The 18,523-nt window shown below is 44.2% G+C and overlaps 1 protein-coding gene across 1 annotated transcript in view; it reads left to right on the forward strand.

Annotated features, from left to right (window-relative positions):
- Positions 1 to 18,523, forward strand: part of TMEM163 (transmembrane protein 163) — a 226,646-nt gene that overhangs the window by 130,577 nt on the left and 77,546 nt on the right. Inside the window, exons 3-4 of the mRNA XM_032856181.1 lie at positions 8,987 to 9,030; positions 10,425 to 10,516. Coding sequence (XP_032712072.1) covers positions 8,987 to 9,030; positions 10,425 to 10,516 — 136 coding nt within the window. The remainder of the gene's footprint in view (positions 1 to 8,986; positions 9,031 to 10,424; positions 10,517 to 18,523) is intronic.

The raw sequence follows: 18,523 nt of genomic DNA on the forward strand, positions 1-18,523 counted from the left end.
ATTCCACTTTAACTCAAGAATAATCTTATTCTCTCACAAAAAACCGGCTAGAATTTTGGTTGCTAATATCAACTCTTTTCACCCATGAACATTGTATATCCCTCCATATGTTTGGTCTTCTTTAATTTCTCTCAACAATGTTTTATTGTGTTTTTAGGTAGAGGTCTTACATATTTTTTATTCATTTATTTCTAGGTATTTTATCCTTTCTGTTCAAAACGGTATCTTGTTAAAATTGCATTTTCTCACTGTTGGTGGCTGCTCTAGAAATAACTGGTACTTGGGTAATGACTTCGTGCCTGGTGGTCCTGTGTTTGCTGACTGCACATCTTAAGTTCTCTTTGGTTCCCTGCTTCTGTCTGCCAGTTTGCCAGTACCTCACTATTCAAAAATCAGGGCTTTAGGGAGACATGGGGGCCTGAAAGGAGCAGCATGCAGCTTTAATTTGATTATCTTTCCTCAGGGCACTTTACCTCTGATCTCAATAGTCTACCTCAGTGAGCACCTCGCTTCCTTTTGAGCAAGAGAAAATGGCATGGTTGGCTGGGCAAACTCTGCTCTTCTCATGGAAAATGCCATTGATTTTCCGCTGCCTGACGCTTACACCTGTGGCTGTCTGAGCACTAACTTGGTTTCACCTCCCTTGCTCTCTAGTGTGTGGATTCTGAGGAAAGAGTTCGGGTGTGGGTGCTGCTACTCCCAAACTTGTTATGCCTATAAAGGGTAACTGTTTGGGATGACATCATCAAGAGATGATAGTAGCATCAAATTGTGGAGCCCTCTGAGCACTCTGCCTTAGATCTGATTCATGTGTGTTATCAGCTCTCAACATCTTCCTCAGTGTAAGGTAAATTTTAGTGTACTTGTAGATTTTCTTCATAAAATTAGGGGTTTGAGGTTGACCATTTGCTAGTTTCTTTGATCATTATATTCTTTCTCTAGTGTCCCATGCTTCTCATTGCTTTGGTGGGTTTTATAGAGGAGGGCGTTAAGAAGGGAGGGGAGAAAAGGTCTTTATTCTACCATGTTTGGCTTTTATTCTTCAAGTAATCATGCTGATGGTCTTCTAATGACTTTGATTCAGCTCCATTGAGTAAATATTTATTCAGCACCATTTCTTTAAACCCAGTCTTTGAAGTCTTATTCATTGTATTCCTTTTCCTCATGGTGTTCTGTTTTTTAAAAAATTTCCTTTAGCAACTCTTTAAGCCAAAGAGGTCCATTGTGTGGTATGGTGTCACTGGTGTCCGATGAAGGGCTTTCTTAGGGATCTGACAAAGGATGACCTTAGGGGGCAACATTCACACCATTGCCAGCTCTCATTACCCAGAACGTTAGCTTTTGATTCTGGCATGAATTATTCATTGCATGTTCAATAAAAATCAGACACTACTATTAGGTTTAGAGATTGCTCAAGAGTTTACTGCTCAGTAAGAAATTACTGAGCACCAGCTATGTGCTGGTGCTTCCACAGTCCCTGGGAATAGAGAGTCGAATACAGTGTAGCCCCTGACTTAAGGTTTTCATAAGCTGGCTGGGGAAGATAAGGATCATTTCTGGATGATGCAAGGTGAGGGCGGTAGGGATGGGGGTTTGGGGTGGCAGAGGAGAGGTACTGAGCCAAGTTAGAAAGAATGGGCTGAAAGTGAGCATTCAGGCTTACAGTTCCCAGCTACCACACTCAGAACAGAAGGCTAGAGAAGACAAACTGAGGGTTCTGTGTTATGAAAATTGCCCCATCTCTGTTTTCCAGTGAATGAATGCTTTATTTACTAGGCAAAAATAGTGTTCTGTGATTAAGGGATAGTTAGGGATTTCAGAGGCAAATTTCATCAAATTGTTGAGCAAGTAACCGTGGTTCCCCCAGCTCAACAGGGTAGTATGTGGCATGTAACAGATGCTCAACAAACATTTTGTCGAATGAAAGAAAAATTGGTGAGCTCAGGCTGCTCATGTTGGTCTGGACAGGGTGGGTTGTAGGATAGGAGCTGGGTATAGTCTGTGGCTGCCCAGCCACACCTGTTGCCTACAAGCAAGAAACTACTTTCTTGAGAGCTGTGCTGGTATCCCAGGGAACCCCAGCACCGGGAGGAGTAAAATTACCTTTGATGGAAAATATGTAATGGACATTCAGCAGGAACCATGCTCCTCCTGTGAACTCTGGCCAGTGAGGTCTTTAGAGTCAGTGTACCAACGAGTGAGGGTTGATCTTTTAACCTGACTGAAGATAGTCCATAAACATTCATAATAGTTGGGTAGGCAGGGCTGGGGTCTTGGCGAGGGTTTGCTTCCCTGCAGGGTGGAGGAGTCTGGGAGGGTGGGTGGGCAGCATCTCTAGCCTGCCTGCGACTTACTAATGGCTCTTGGTTCTGTAGAAACTCTCCAAGAATGATACAGGTTTTGAGAACCTGGCCCATGTTAAACTAATTGTAATTTGCTGAGAGCCAGACCTCAGAGTTGAAAACACGGGAGGCTACCGTCCACGCAGCACAGTGACTGACAGGCGTTTTGCTGAGAACTGCAGATACGGAGGTGAAGCTACTGTCCTTTCCCTTCCGCTGCTCATGGGCTGCATCTAAAGTCCCAAACTCCAGCCTGGGTCAGCTAGGGCCCAGACGTGAGGGAGGCCAGCTGGGGCTGATGCTGCAGGAGAGGCAGGAGGCCAATGGGGCATGCTCGGCCAGAAGCAGCACCGGCCCCGCTGGGAGAAAGGGATGGCTCCACGCCAGCAGATCTCAGCTTTTCCAGAGATGCCAAACCCTCAGGTGTACTTCTTCTTTGTTTTAATTTGTGAAGTCTCCTGATTTAAAAATGGTGGTCGCCAATTCTGATATTAGCACTGTGTAGGCCAAACAAAAACTTGGAAATTTTATCCTCAGGTGGCCCTTTTGCAAATTCTGGTCTAGACCAATAAAATGTGAAGTCCGGTCACTGTGCTGCAGCGGTCACTGTGAGGAGTCTAACTGCCGAAGCCGTTTTGATTTCTTTTTCAGACTGCTTCTCCTTTTTTTCCTGCAGTGATGACTGAATCCAGTCAGCAATCCTATCCCAGATTATTGAAGTATAATCTGTTTGAGTGGGAGAGAGTCTAGAATTTACCGGATGTTCTGTTGAAGCGAGTTGAACACAAACCAGCTAATTTTGACCCCTCTTAGCTCCTCCTCTTCTATCTAGGCTGCCGCAAGCCTGACGGAGATGGTGACTGAAAGAAGGCTTCTCAAGTTGGGTTAGTGACTGGGCTGCCAGGCGTCTGACTGACAGAGGTGGTCTAATTAGAGTGGGATTGATTTATTAACGGAGCTTTACTGGCCACGTAATTTAGCATCTTGGAGGTGTTATGGGGCCTGGGGTATTGCTAAAGAGTGCTAAGGCTCGAGATAATTATTGCCTTACTTAGGAGAGAATGACAGATGGGACCTCATTGTTGCTGTAAATCTCGCCTGCAATTGAAATGGCATTCTTTGTTTGACGTTGTCGAGGGCCCCAGGCGCCGGGTGACCAAGGTAGCCTTGCTGGCTCTCTCCCATTTTGTGCATTTCCAAGGCCCTTCAGACCTCCCCAACCCTCCCTCAAAGCTTGCTGCTTATTCAGCTGCGTCATTTGCATTCGGCTTTGTCCTGACAATGGGTTGCCTGGGTCCACTTCATTTTCCAGCTGTCTTTCTGTTTGAATTTCAGTTTCCAGCTGATGGGCTTTCTGGCCTGAGTCTGACTTGAAGAAGGTCTGGTCTTGAACAGGACCTGTATAAATATTTATTTAAGACTTCTGTTGTGTGTGTGCTTCTGGGACTGTCGCTGTTACTACTCCCTTGACACGTAAATGAAAGTAGGACAAGCAAAAACCTGGGAGGTGAGAGAGCCCTTACACAGAGAGGGACATTTTGCTTCTGTGCCACCCCCTGGCTTGCCTGGCCCTCCTGTGTGCTGCTGTGGTATTAGTGACCCGCTCATGGAGGTGATCTGGCTCAGAGAGTTGGATTTCAGAAACTGAGGCATAATAAAGACACGGAGGATAGTGTGCCCTCCCATTAACCAGCATCACTGCAGCCTACACCCCGAAGGGTGTCCTAAATCTGATTTCCTCTATTCTGTTTGAGATCTCTGGCTATGTTGTGAGGAGTTGGTTAATTTTTTTTCCCCCAAATAAAATGGAATTCTTTTTTCTGGTTTGAATGGTCATGTACGATGGTAGTAGGAAATGTGGAAAATACACAAAAACTAGAAATAAATTCTCTCAAATATCCCTACCCACCACAGATTGACTACTATTACCATTTGAGTTTTTTTTTTTCCAAGTTGTTTACAGCGGATTTTAAAAAGATGGTTGTACTGTAAAGCTAGTTATATCTCATGTATTCTCTTGTATCTTGCTCTTTTCTATCTCATTTTTTTGCTCAAGCAGCAAGGAAATCTATTATGTCACATAACTTTCATCTTGCTCCTTTTTGCTTCAGACATAATGGCCTCACACATACCAGGCATTCCATCTCAGGGTCTTTGCACTGACCATTCCCATGATCTGGAAGATTTTTCCTCTAGGTGACTGCATGGCTCACTCCCTCACCTCCTCCAAGTCTTTGCTCAAATGTCGCCTACTCAGCGAAACCTCCACTGACCTCCCTATGAAGTTCACACCTATGCTAGCCAGAATCCCTTCTGACCCGGTCCCCTCCTTTTCCATGGCACCCAGTTCTGATGGTACCAATCATACTACCTGTGTGTTTATCGCTATCATTATTCTAATTCACGAGCTTGCATAAGCACTGACTAAACATACTTTTGGTCGACACTTTGAAATACCTTACGTAGAGCTTATTTTTTTAATGGACTGGACTTCAATCATCACCCTACTGCTGGACATGTAACTTGCATTCAGTGCTTTGCCAATTTAGATTACATAAACCTTCTATGAACCTTTTGTGTATAAAGTGTTTTTCCATTTGTTAAGCATTGAAAGAGATTTTTTGACATGGGATTACTTTTTTGACAAGGCAAATTGTATTAAGACTCATGGCTGCAAGGGATATGAACTCAACTCAAACTGTCTTGAGCAAAGTAAAGGAAATTATTGGTTGAGGTATTTGAAAAATACAGGGGTAGACTGCAGGTGGGCCTGGTTCCAGAGGTTCGTCCACGGTATCATCGGTCGGGTTTGTGTCTCTCATCTTCGTCTATGCTTTCCTCTGTGCTGGCTTCATCGTGAGGCAGCTTCTCCCCATTTAAGGCAAACTGCTACTTGTAGCTCCTGTTTTCATGCTACCAACTGTTCAGTCCCATCTTAGAAAGACATCCCCTTCCCAATATTTTTAGCAGAAACTCAGGACACGTTCTCACTGGCTCACATTGAATTGTGGCACCCTTGAATCTTTCACTCAGGCTGTAGGACAAGGATATAGGAGAGTGGGGGTGATTATGTCAACCCACCCAGACCACAACCTCCGAGGGTAGGGGCGGTCACTCTCTCCAGAGGAGGCTCAGGGTGCTTTTGTCTAAATGGGAGATGGATGCTGGGAAGGCCCCCAAACTGCAGATCTTTGTTATACTTAGGAACATTTTAGGGACTCTGTGCCTTAGTAGGGGAGGGAAAGAGCCCAAAACACGAAGGTGCCCAGTCCCATAGCCAAAGCATGCATTTTTATATGTGTGAGGCCAGTTTAATCAGATGTCAGTCTGCTGCCAGTCTCACTGTGGAAAGGGAGAGGGCTATGAGGCGGGGGATCCCCGGCCTCAGCTCCCTGGGAATGAGGCTCCCATGGCCTGTAATTGCATGCCTTGTGTGCTGTTGGTGGACACTGGCTCCTGGAGTCCATGTTTAAAATAGAAGCAGTAGAGACAAGTTCTTTTTTATTTATTTATTTTTTAAGATTTTATTTATTTATTTGACAGAGATCACAAGTAGGCAGAGAGGCAGGTAGAGAGAAAGGAAGGGAAGCAGGCTCCCCGCTGAGCAGAGAGCCTGATGTGGGGCTCTATCCCAGGACCCTGGGATCATGACCTGAGCCAAAGGCAGAGGCTTTAACCCACTGAGCCATCCAGGCACCCCCTAGAGACATATTCTTATGGGAGGAGGAGGAGAGTTCTTGAAAATTTCCTGAGGGGGTTCTGATAGCCATGCTCTTTGGAGGCTTCTGACAGTTGGGCTCTCCATTCCAGAGCAGTGGTGGCGTTTGTCATACAGGCCCTGCACTGCCAGCTGATGGCCATGGAGGCTTCATTTCCTTCAGTTCAGTGGCTGTGGCCTTGACCCGAGCAATCTTGGTAAGAGAGCTCCACTTCATGGCTGCCCCCCTGCAGGTCTCTCCGTGCACCTTGACAGCTGGCAGCATAATTCCAAGGTCAAAAGCGTTCTTATCTGTCATCCATTGTGGAATGTGCACCTGCCTTAAAGGCACTGCTAGACTTTTATTGGATGGCTGGTGGCTTTCAGTTACCCTCAGCCAAGTATGTCTGTGGCTCAGGAGCCACCTGCCTTGGAGTCCCTCCCTTAGTGGGTCATCCTGGCCCAGGCATGCTGTTCTCCAAGTGGGAACTGCTCACAAAGGGAAGCTATCTAAGCCAAGGCCTCATGGAGGGCCCTTCAGTGCACCCTGGATTCCCCATGCAATTTTTGGCATTTTCTTCTTTCCCATCTCATCAAGGAGATTGAATAGAGGCAATTTATAAGTAAATGATATGTGTTAATCCTTCCCTTCTGTGAAGGACTCTGGGTTAACCTGGAGTCCTCTTGTCCACATTTTCCTTGGTGTGTGGAGGATAGAACAATATTAATATTACACTTGTGCTCTAAGCTATTCATCCACTGGGCAGGCTTGAATCACTCAAGCAGAACTTTCCATGTAATTCTGAGAAGGTTTGAAATCATAGACACTGACTCCATTTGAGTCAGGGAAATCCACCATTTATGGCCGCGTTCTTTGTTGGATTCCAGAGAAAGTTCCTTGTGTTTCTCAGTGTAATCAAGGAGGTGTACACCTCTTTGAAATCTGTAGTCCACTGTGAAAATGTCTGGTATTACTGAGTAACTTGAGTCAAGATTTTTCTTTTTCTTTTTTAATTTTTTGATTAAAGCTTTTTAAAGAAACTGTTTACCTCTTGGAAAGCAGGTGGTTTTCTGGGTTGGTGGGTGGAGTACTTTCTCAGTTGTGCCCTCCCTTCCATGGTGCCCAGGCAGGATGGGGTGGGGAGAGAGTGCGGGAGCTCCGGCTTGGGCAGCTCTTCGTTATCTGGTGTATATAATGAGGGTCTGTGCAAGATGTTAATAGGAGTTAAAAAATTTCCACTGTTGATAAAGAAGGAACCCACAAAAAGCACACAGCTAACAGGCTGTAATGTAAAAAAAAACCCAAACCAATACTAGTTTCTATGAAATTTTATGAAGCTTAATTAACAAGTTACTGACTATTTAGTGCAAGTCAGGCCCAGTGTCCTCTAGTTTATATTGGTGCTCAGGGTAACTCCTTGGAGGACCTCCTTCCTTTTTGGCCATGTCAACATGGCCTCTGAGTTGAGTTCTCTGGGAGGATCCAGTGTCCCTCTGCACCACCACGGTTGTGTTGCCATGAAAGCTACAGCCCATCACTCTGTATCGCAGCTTCTGCCCTTCTCCCTCCTCCTTCCTGTAAGAGCAACAGCAGGGATAACTGAAACAGCTTTTTGCAAGAACCAAAGATGGGCAGGAATTTAATGAATTGCATTTGCCTTGCACAACCCGAGGACAGGAATATAGCTGACTCCCAGGAAGGGCTTGGAAATGTTAAGAAGCCATTGTTTCCCTTGCCCAAGAGTTGTATTTACCCTGTGCTTGTCTTTCTGCTCCTCAGTGTTTATAGCAAATGATGGCCAACTCCACTTCCATGTTCATAGGTTTCAATTCTAACAACATTAATGGACTGATTAGACTCTTGGTCTCAATTCCTTATTCACAGAAATGAAATAAATATGCTTGGTTCACATTGAGTCATGTGGCCCTGTTAGGGCTGGGGGCAGGGGTCCAAGGCAAAGCATAGCTGTCCAAGGCCCATTTGGCGATGTTATGGGTAGGGCAGAGAATGGGTCCCAGAGAAAGGACATGGGGTGAGCTGAGTGGGGTGTCCAAATGGGTACTGACCTCCATGCCCCACACCTACACCTCACTTACTCCACGAGTCAGTCATTGGTCGTACCTGTGCCTGGGACAATCAGCTTCAAAGCTTTGCCAACCCATTGGGTAGGGTTTCATTCTTTGTTGGAGGGTGGACATATGCTGGATAATATGGCTTTTATTTGGAAATCTGCCTTTATTAACTCAAACTGAGAACAGTCTTTGAAGCTGGGCATTGCTTTGGCACAGAACAGATCACAGAATTAGGCAAATGTGCTGCTCAGTTAACTTCCCCAAAAAAGGTAGGTAGATTTTTGAATATGAGGAAACGTTTTAATTATAACTGTTCAATCTATATTTGTAGACATCTCTTATTTAAGGTCATTTGCTATTGCTTTTTCTAAACCATATCCTTGAGGCCTACCTACACTGAATTTTAAGCTCTGATAGGGAGAGATTTCTCTCAACTGTGTTAGCAATGGTGTGTGTGTGTAGATACCTCCCAGTAATTACCTTGTGACGGGAACAGTGTGGATGGTCTCACTTTTGCTCTGATAGTTTCATGTGTTTCCCAGCTTTCTGTTCCCTGTTGCCAAATTCTTTAAGTCTTAGCAGTCATTTGATTGATAAGTGCTTTGGCATTTTCATTCTGAAGCTGGCCCTGTGGTACTTGAGGACACGGTGGGAAGGGATGCTGTGGCCAGTGGAGTCCACAACCTTTTCATTTCACTCTTTACCTGTTTTAGTTCATAGGTGTTACAAGTACAGTTAATTTTTAACTTAATTCTCTGGGAACTTTCCCAGGGATGTTTAAAAGTCTCTCTCAACTGTACTAATATACTCAGAAATGAGAAAAAGTATCCATGAGGTCTTAAAATATTCTGAATACTATTTTCTTTCTTTTTAGCTGTCTCCGTTATGAGGTACAGCGCCTCTGCTTTTGGGTTTGCAGTAAGTAACCTGAAATGTACTTTTATGAAGTTTTGCACGTTTTTTCCTGAGCCCATGAATCTCACCCTGGGCTCACCATTCAGAGGGTGGTTAGCAGCTGAGAGCTTAGCATGACAGATAAATCTTTTATGGCAATAGCTTCCATAATAAAATCATAATTTTGTGGAAGTAACAGTAATGATGCTCCACAGGTCTCCAGAACAGATTGGGGGACCTCATTTTCCACACCTGGTTGAGAGATAGTTTGAGGGGGTCTTAGCCTGTTTTTCTCCCTCAAGGTTGTAGGTGTGAATGTGGGTGCACACTGGATGTAAAGAAGCATTGGCTGGTGGAGGCAGAGGTGTTGGGGGTTAGGACTGGGGCTGCTGTCACTAGACGAGTCAGTCTGTAGCCCCTTGAGGGGTAACCTGACTCCCAAACCTGCTTCCTGATGGGAATTGGTAGGAGAAACTGGGTCTCAGATGTTTTACGGGCTAGGCGTGTTGAAAACTTGGGTGAAGTTTCCCCATATTCCTTCCAGAGAGTGCTAGTGCTTGTAGTTTTCCAGACTGAAAGTGTGACGTGGTACAGTGACTCAGCTGGGGAGCTCCAGCATCCTCCTCTGTAGCTTCGGGGTTTCCTGTGCCTGAGGGCATGTGTTCCTGTTCCCAAATCCACTTCTTCCCTTTGCTGTGAGAACTTAAATGTTTTGGAGGTCGTAGATTGTTTTCAGAGTCCTTTGAAAAAGGTACAGACCACCTCTCCAGAAAAATGGGTGTGTGTGTTTGTGCGTGCACACCCCCCCCATACCCCCACACACCTCTCTTTCCTCCCCTTTCTTCTGTCTCTGTCCCTCACACATTTGCTCATTCATTCAAACAAGAGCATTGAATTTTGTATACAATTTTGAAGTGTTAGCAGATTTCCCAGAACCCTTGCGGGGCCCCACGCTCAGCCCTGAACCTCAGGTAGAAGCATCCCATTGAGAGCCAGACACAGAAAAGAATCCTTACCCAAAATCTTTTACCTGTGATGTAGGGGGATGTTCTGTGGTGATTTGCCTGCTGGGATATAGTTGTTAGAAGAGTGTCCGTACCCCACCGTATCTCCAGGATGCTCGAAGCTAGCGCCCAGGGAGCCAAGCCCACTGCAGCATGGAGTGTGCTTTCTCAGTCTGTGGGAGCGGTGCGAAGTGAGGAGGAGCCGTGGTCCTCCCACCAGGCTGGCGTGTCCAGCGGCCTTGGCTGCAGATTCCCAGGACCCACCGTGAGGATGATGAGAGCCTCCATCGTAATGATGTGAAGCCTCTTTGCTCTGAGGTCACTCGCTCAGATTCCAGGCGTCTGTGTCTTGTGTCTTCACAGTCATGCCTTATTAACTCCAGAAAACACTAATGCCGTGTCTCCTTCTCCTAGTTTGATGCCATCCTCGACGTCCTGTCCTCGGCGATTGTCCTATGGCGTTACAGCAATGCTGCCGCTGTACACTCTGCCCACAGGGAGTACATGTAAGTGGATTTTTCTCTTCTTCCAGGCTGTGGAACCCTTGCAAAGGAAGGCCATGTCATTAGGCTGTCAGCATAGCTCCACTTGCAGCTTTGGACCCAGGGATGAGAATGAGGACCCAGATTGCCTTTGAGACTGCCTGCTGTGGTACCAGCCGTATGGTAGACCCCTTTTGGGATGGTTGGAGAGATGGGGTATCCTTTTATAATTCACCCTGTTCTCTGCTCTTGAGTCGGGAGGGAATGTTTGTATGCTCATCTGTCTGGCTATCCTTCTGTCCATCTGTCCATTGATCTGTCCATGTTTCAATTCATCCGTCCTTCCATCCTCGTTCTTTTTGTGTTTCTGGAATCTTTGTTCTCTTGTGTTCTCATGCTTTTTTTCTTTCTTTCTAAATAAGATGAGTTTTCCATTGTAATTTCTGGAAGACATCTTGAGGGTATTGTAAAGTACCCTGCTTGTCTTCCATTCCTCTCTCTATTAGAGGACACGGCTTGTCCCAGTCTCTACATCCTGTGGATGATCTTGTCTTTGAGGAATTTGAGTTTGTGACCATAAAATGTGTCTTTCCCAGCTTCCATCTTCTTTATTCCATTTGTAACCTCCAGGCTGATAATAGCACAGGTTCCAGAATCAGATTTCTTGGCTTTGAATCTTAGCTGTACTACTTGCTAGCTCTGTGACTATAGGAAGTTGCTAAGTGCTCTGTGCTCTGTTTCCTCATTTGGAAAAGCAGGAAAACAACACCTCCTTGCTAGGGTTATTATATATAATGTATATGCTCAATATATAATGCAGTATATATATGTTATATATATTAGAACAATATATGCACACATAACTTATAGCAGTGTTTGGTATGCACTTCAGGACACCTTAGCTGCCATCATTATTAATTATTGAGGGGGCTCCCCTGAGATCGAGCCACCACTGGCCATTAAGGGAAGTGTTTGATCCCACCTCTGTGACTTTTGGACAGTTGAATACAAATGAGTAAATTCTCCCCTGCTGTGTTTCTGGTGGTGCGCAGACAGAAGGTAGTGTTGATGGGAATGCCGTGTCATATTTAAATGTATAAATGTTGAGATACAAATGTTAGGTGCTAGAGGACTCAGATAGTAATATATCTGGGGTTGCATGTGCCAAACAGAAAGCTTCTGGAAGGTAATGCTGTAACTGACTCACAAATGAGGACAAATTTTATTTCACTGTTGGCTTTAGGTAGAGCACAGATGCTTCTTTGAAGTGTGAGGTATTTATTTTAATACGCATTAGCTCTTTTAACAGATAGGAAGGATCAAATCTGTGATATCACAGATGCCATTGTTTAGGGTAAGGTTAATTTTTTTTAAAAAGTGAGTCAATTGATGGCTGAAAACTTAAAACCATTCTAGTAAATTGATTTTATAAAATTTAAAATGATATAATGATGAATGTTGAATTAATACTAGTCTAGTTAAAAGAGTAGCTAATAGAAAAAACCAGGTTGTTGGTGGCTAATTATTTGAGGTAGATAGCGAGAACCACCAGAGATAGGATCACATTTCAAAAGGTAGTCCTTTTCCCGTCAGAAGGACATAGATTCTTCTGTTCTCTAGCTGTCCTGTCCAGTATGGTAGTCGCTGGGAACATTTCAGCACTTATGGGTAGCTGGTCTGAAATAAGAGGTGTAGTAAGTGTAAAATGCTACATTCCAAAGACTTAAAAAAAAAAAAAAGGATTGTACACATTTTATTAAAAATTTTAAAGATATTGATTACACATTGACAAAAGAATATTTTGGATATGAGGTGCCTGGCTGGCTCAGTTGGTATAGTACACGACTCTGGATCTCAGACTTGTGAGTCCAAGCCCCATGTTGGGTGTAGAGATTGCTTAAAAATAAAACCTTAAAGAAATATTTTGGATATATTGGATTAAACTATTATACTTAATTTTAGTTCTCTTTCCTTTCTCTAATGTGGCTTTTAGAAATTTAAAATTACATATGTGGCTTGTATTATAATTCTTTTGGGCCTTGCCCTCAAAAGAGAAAGATCTTCCCTCTGTCTTTTCTTATTTTAGAATTACTAATCCAGAATGTGATTTGCAGTTCCAAAAGGAATTGAGTTCCGTGTTTCTCAATTTCTCTCTTCTAATGTGCTTTTAAAAATCTGATTTCCTTTGTGCTGAAATGAGTTTCTTACATATTAGTCACAAATCTACAAATTGTTGTGGATTTTCTATAGAGTTGGGATCTCTTTGAACATTTGCCAGGTGGCCTGGAGTATTTTAAGATTAAAAGATTGATGACAAGAAATGTCTTTGGTTTCACTGTTTTTAGTGATCGCAAAACAGGTATCATTAAAAAAAAAAAAAAAAGAAAAGAAAAGAAAAGAAATATATATATTGATGACCAAAAGGCAAAAACTCAGAAAGGAGTTGCTCCAGTAATTCTCAGATGATGGTTCACATGATGATGCCAGTGAATTCATTTGGAGAATCTAAATGTAGGGATTAAAACGACACTCGGCAGTCCTTTGTATTGTTGGCTTTAGTTTAAAGTTTTAATCTCTGCCTCCTCCCACGTAAATTAAAAATTCATGGAATCCTTGCCAGCTGAGAAACTGGTGTTTGCATATTAATGAGCGTGAATGAATTATGAGAGGCATAGCTAGAAAAACCATTGGTTTTCAGTTGGTGGCTGGAGAATAATAGAGGGGGAAATACCCAACTGGTTCTTAGTTAATTCCTCTAATTTGTCCTACTTTGACTCTAAGCTTCAGAAAGAATCTGGGGTCTGGAATTGCCAGTGCGAGGAGGAGAGGAAGCTTCATCAGCCTTGCCTCTGGACACTGTGTGTGCTGACTGCATGGGGTGGGGGTTTGATGCCCAGAGGAGGACAGGATGCTGTTAGCACCACCACGGAGCACACCTCAGTTGTTAAGATATCCAGCTACAGAATGTAGCCTCAGGAGTTTTGTTTTGCATTTTTTTTTCTTTTACTGTGGTAAAAATTACATAGCATTGAATTTACTATCTTAAATGTATAAGTGTGTGGCCCTGTAGTATTAAATATATTGATATATGGCTGTGAACAGAGTCCCCAGGACTTCTTCATCATGCAAAACTGAAGCTTTATACTTAGTAAACGGCTACCCTTGTCCCTCTCCCCCAGCCCTTTGCACCACAGTTCTACTTTGTTTCTCTGAACTGATTCCTCTAGGTACCTCAAATAAGTAGACTCCTAGAGTATTTGTTCTTCTGCAACTGGCTCCTTTCACTTAGCCTGATGGCCACGGGAAGGTAACAAACGGTCCTTGGGGATGAGAAGTCTTGCTTCCTTAGGTAGCCGACAATAGGCGTGGGGCAGTAATCTGGGAGAGAGATGCTGAAATCCAGCATTTCATGGGTGATTCTCATATGGGGGTGGATTTAGGCTGGGAGTGGGTGGCTGGAGTAGGGTGCGAACCAAAGGTCAGGGACGTGTGTCACACCGGGTAGTGGCTGGATGCCCCATCTGGGACGGGGGGAGTGCTTGCAGAATTCGGGGAGGAGATCAACACTGAAGCAGGTGCTGCTGTCGTAGGTCACTAAAGGAGCCGGGCAGGAGGTGGGGGCTGACAGTGAGGTGTCAGCCATTCTGTTGGTGACTACAAATGTCGGGGGAAGAAACTAGAGGATTGGTTTGGAATTTAGCACGAGGAAGGGAGGCTTTGTGATTGTGGCTGAGAGATAGCACTCTGCCTCTGCTTCAGAGGTAGGGAAAGCAGCTTCCCTGGGGAGCAGCCAGGTTTTGATTAGGCAGAGAGGTGAGGGCAAGAGTTGGAAAAGAGCCCGAGGATGTGGTAACTGGGATAGGATGAAAGTGTTCTGGGGAGGGAAGGGAGCAAGGGGACACTGAAGAGTGTGGCTAGAAAGGTGAGGTGACGATAGTCATCCTGGCTACCATATACTGCCACGGGGCCACTGAAAGAATGAAGCAGTACGTGTACGCTTACATGGTGACACTTACAAGTGTCCTGAGGTGAAGAAAGCGTGCCACAAAATAGTGCTTAGGGTCTTTTGTCATTGGTTTTAACAACAGAGGTTTGCATCCATGTACATCAAACCTCTTATGAGGATACAGAGCAGGCTGGCAGCAGGCTCACCGCAGGGAGTGGGACTGGGGACAGAAGAAAGTGAGGTCTGCTCTTTCTGTCCTTTAGACCAGAGCAACCCGCTAGAACTCTCCGCAGTCCCGGACGCCTTCTATAGCGGCATGGTTCAGTGTCCTCAAACCCTCACCTGCATGGGGCCATGAAACACTGGTTCTGTGCATAAGTTTCTTGCTTGATTTAATTTAAATTAATTGAACTGTAAATTGTCACATGTGGCTTGTGGCTCCCGTATTAGACGGTAACTCTTTAGGTACTGCGATCATTTTTAATCCATATTTAAAAAAAAAAAAAAACAAAACAGTGTTGTTACTCAGAGTCCTGGAAATGACAGCAAGATCCTGAGAGAAGGAAGAAGGTGCCGGAGGTGGCGGGTATGGGAGAAATGAGTGTAGGAGGAACTTGGCAAGGCCAAATGACATGGAGCATTTCACGCCCATCTCCGCCATTGTCAGCCTTGTGTACCATGTACGGCCTCAGGAGGTACAGCCTCCTGCTGCCATTAGCTGTGGAGGGCCGTCAGGCTGCTTGCCATGGGAAGATACAGCCTGATGCTCACTGGGGGCCTCTGACATTTTCATGATTGCAGCACAGGTGGGAAGCCCGTGAATGTACCCCAGTCCCAGCTGTCTCCTCGGGCCTTCCGTCAATTTGCTGAGATGGAGAGGTAGAGGCAGATGGGAGGCCGTTCACCTTTATAGGCTTGAAATTCTGCAACACTGAGGCAGAAACACAGCCTGGGAGGTTGTTCACTTTTTCCAAATGTACCTCCAAATGGCTTGATGCTTAGCAGCATATTGGAAAGCAAATTTGAGAGCTCTGGAGTAGATATTCTTAGGCATAAATCCTTACGTGTCTCCTCAGGCAAAATAAATGTAGGGCACGCTGGTTTTCACCCATGTGGGGTCCTTGCTCTGGTTTTTATCAGCCCTGTCCTCCCCCCCTTTGCTGAGCCAAATGCCTTGATCTGAACACTACCAGTTGACAGGTTGGCTTTTGATTACTGGTTTCAGCAAACATTCTTTTGTTTTTTGGCAACAGTTCCAGAAATTGAAAAAAGAAAAGTAACTGATTCAGTCAAGAAATAGTATATTGGTAAATCGGTTTTGGTGTCTGATCTAAGTGGATGGCAAAGGCAATGAGTTCTACCAGTAACATGGTGAGCTAGTACCATGTCTCCCCCTCTTCTCAGGAGCATTTGATCAGACCCTAAGTCAGGGACTCTGGGAAAGTGAACCATATTTCCTCCGCATCTTTTTAGTGATCTTAATCTTAAAAAGCTTGTGAGTCGCCTGGCCTGGAAGAATAAATACTTTCAGAGTGTCCTCCAGTGACTGCTGAGAGCCAGTGTAGAAGGCAGAAAGCCTTCATAGCAGGATCTGAGCTCCCATGCCTTCAATAGTTCAGATGCAACCTTGCCTGAAGGCAGAGGAGAGTTGCCTTTGCAGTCATGGAAAGTTCATGACACAGGCATGACATTAACGGGCTGTGCTGCTGTGGGCAGGATGTGTTAGAGGAAGGAGTGTCGTCTTCTTGGGTCCATGTTATGGGTAGAAATATGTCTCCCCAACATATTTTGAAATCTTAGCCCTGAATACTACACAGTGTGACCTGATTGGGAAGAAGTGTCTTCGCAGCTCTAATTCCCAAATGATCGGAGTCCTTGTAGGAAGAGACAGAAGCACACAGGAGAACAATGGCCACTGGACGGCAGGGGCAGGTTTCAGAGGCATGTATCTACAAGCCGAGGAACTTCAAGGATTGTTGGCAAACACCAGCAGCTCGAAGAGACAGGGAGGGATTCTGCCCTACAGGTTTCAGAGGGAGTGTAGGCCCGCCCACACCTTGATTTTGAACTTCTAGCTTCCAGAACTGTGAGAGAATACATTTCTGTTATTTAAGCCCCTCAATTTATGGAGCTCCATTGCAGCAGCCCACAGGAAAACTGCTACTGTCCCTGAGGAGAGTTGTTCCATCAGATCTGCACTCTGTGACCTTGAGTGATACATAAATTTTTTCAAAGCCTCAGTTTTCTCATCTGTGAAAGGGGGTGGGCCATGATAGCTACCAAATGGTGTTGTGGTGAAGATTAAACATGATACTGAATATGACAGCAGTATATGCTCAAAAAATGTTAGATCATGGGGCACATGGGTGGCTCATTCGGTTAAGCATCCAGCTGTTGGTTTCAGCTCAGGTCTTGATCTCAGGGTCATGAGATCAAGGCTCGCATCCGGCTCCATGCTCAGCAAGGGGTCTGCTTGTCCTTCCTCTTTTCCTTCCCTGCTCATGCTCTCTCTCCCTCTCTGGTCTCTAAAATAAATAAAATCCTTAAAGAAATGTTAGATTACTTATTTTCCATCCCTGGAATTTCGAAAATGTTTTTACACTAGTCATACTAGAGTAGTTTGAAATTAATCTGTTTAATTCTATTTAATTATTTAATTGCTTTGGAACAGTGTAGTAATTATTTAATTGCTTTGGAACAGGGCAGAACAAAAGAATTTGTAAGGAAAAAATTTAAAAGCCCAAACACACGCTCTGGCATTTTGAGAAACTTGCTTTTGACCTGGGGACATGGGGTGATAGGGTAGTGAGGTGATAAAAGATTATTGCTTGATTTCCTGATTTAATTTCTTCACCCCTAAAAGAAATCTCATTTGTGGGGCAGGACAGAGTAATATGTGATTATTGTAAAAAGTTAAGGTAATTCATAGAGGTACAAAATATATAGCAAGGGGCACCTGGGTGGCGCAGTCAGTTAGTCATCTGATTCTGGATTTCTGCTTAGGTCATGATTTCAGTGCCCTGAGACTGAGCACCCCCTGCCTTGGGGTTTAAGATTAAGATTCTCTTAAGATTCTCCCTCCCTCTCTCTCTCTGCCCTTTACCCTTGCACTCCACGCGTGCACACATGCTCTCACAAAACAAAACAAAAAAACAAAAACCAAAAAGCCACCACCACAACAACGTAACAATGAATATAGCAATTGTTAGACAGCCGTCCAGGGAGACCAGAGTTAACGGTTTGATGTGTATTGTGTTTGCATGCATGCATATGCATGGTTACATATACATTTATTTTCTACATAAATGGAGATCATTTATGTATACCCTTCTGCAAACTGGCTTTTCAGTACTTACCACCATGTTTTGAACATTTTCCCATCTTTGGATAAATACAGGTATGTTATTTTTTGATAGCTAGGCAGTATTCTGTGTATGGATTTAGCATGGTTTGTGAAGTAATTTTCTGCTGAAGAGGTAGGTTGTTTCCAGTGTCTTGAGGCTAGAAATGACCTGAAAAACTATCCTTATACATTTGTATTTTTGATGCTAGTCTTATTTCTTCTGGGTAAATTACTAGAAGTCTGGGTTCAGAGAATATGCTAACCTGTAATTTTGATGCCCAGGGTCACACTGTGCTCCAACAAGGTCATACTAATTTCCATACCCCTGGGCAGGGGTGAGGATGTCTGTTGACTTACCTTGACGGGCACTAAGTGTTAAAACTCTTTCTCAGCTCTGCTATTTTGTCCGGGTAGACAATTGAATTCTCTGTGTTAACATACATTTGTTTAGTTATCAGTCTGAGAGTACTCTCAGATGGCTTTCTGGCATTTGTATTTCTTTTGGGAGCTGGTTTACCACCAGAATTTCAGACGGGAATGAGAAAACTTTTGTTTCCTTTTTGAAAGATTTCCTGGACTCTGGCTATAGAACTTAAGTGATAAAGAAAGTACAACTTAATAACTGACCAGATCTTCCCTGCTTTGCTCCCCACCCCATCCACCCTCCCCCTGTCCCCCCTGCTGCCATATTGTTTTTTGCAGTGCCTTGGTTTTTTTCCTTCATCAATCTAAAGACCTGTAT

The sequence above is a fragment of the Lontra canadensis genome, unplaced genomic scaffold (assembly GCF_010015895.1).
Source record: "Lontra canadensis isolate GAN:19392208 unplaced genomic scaffold, GSC_riverotter_1.0 scaffold11, whole genome shotgun sequence".
Taxonomy (NCBI): domain Eukaryota; kingdom Metazoa; phylum Chordata; class Mammalia; order Carnivora; family Mustelidae; genus Lontra; species Lontra canadensis.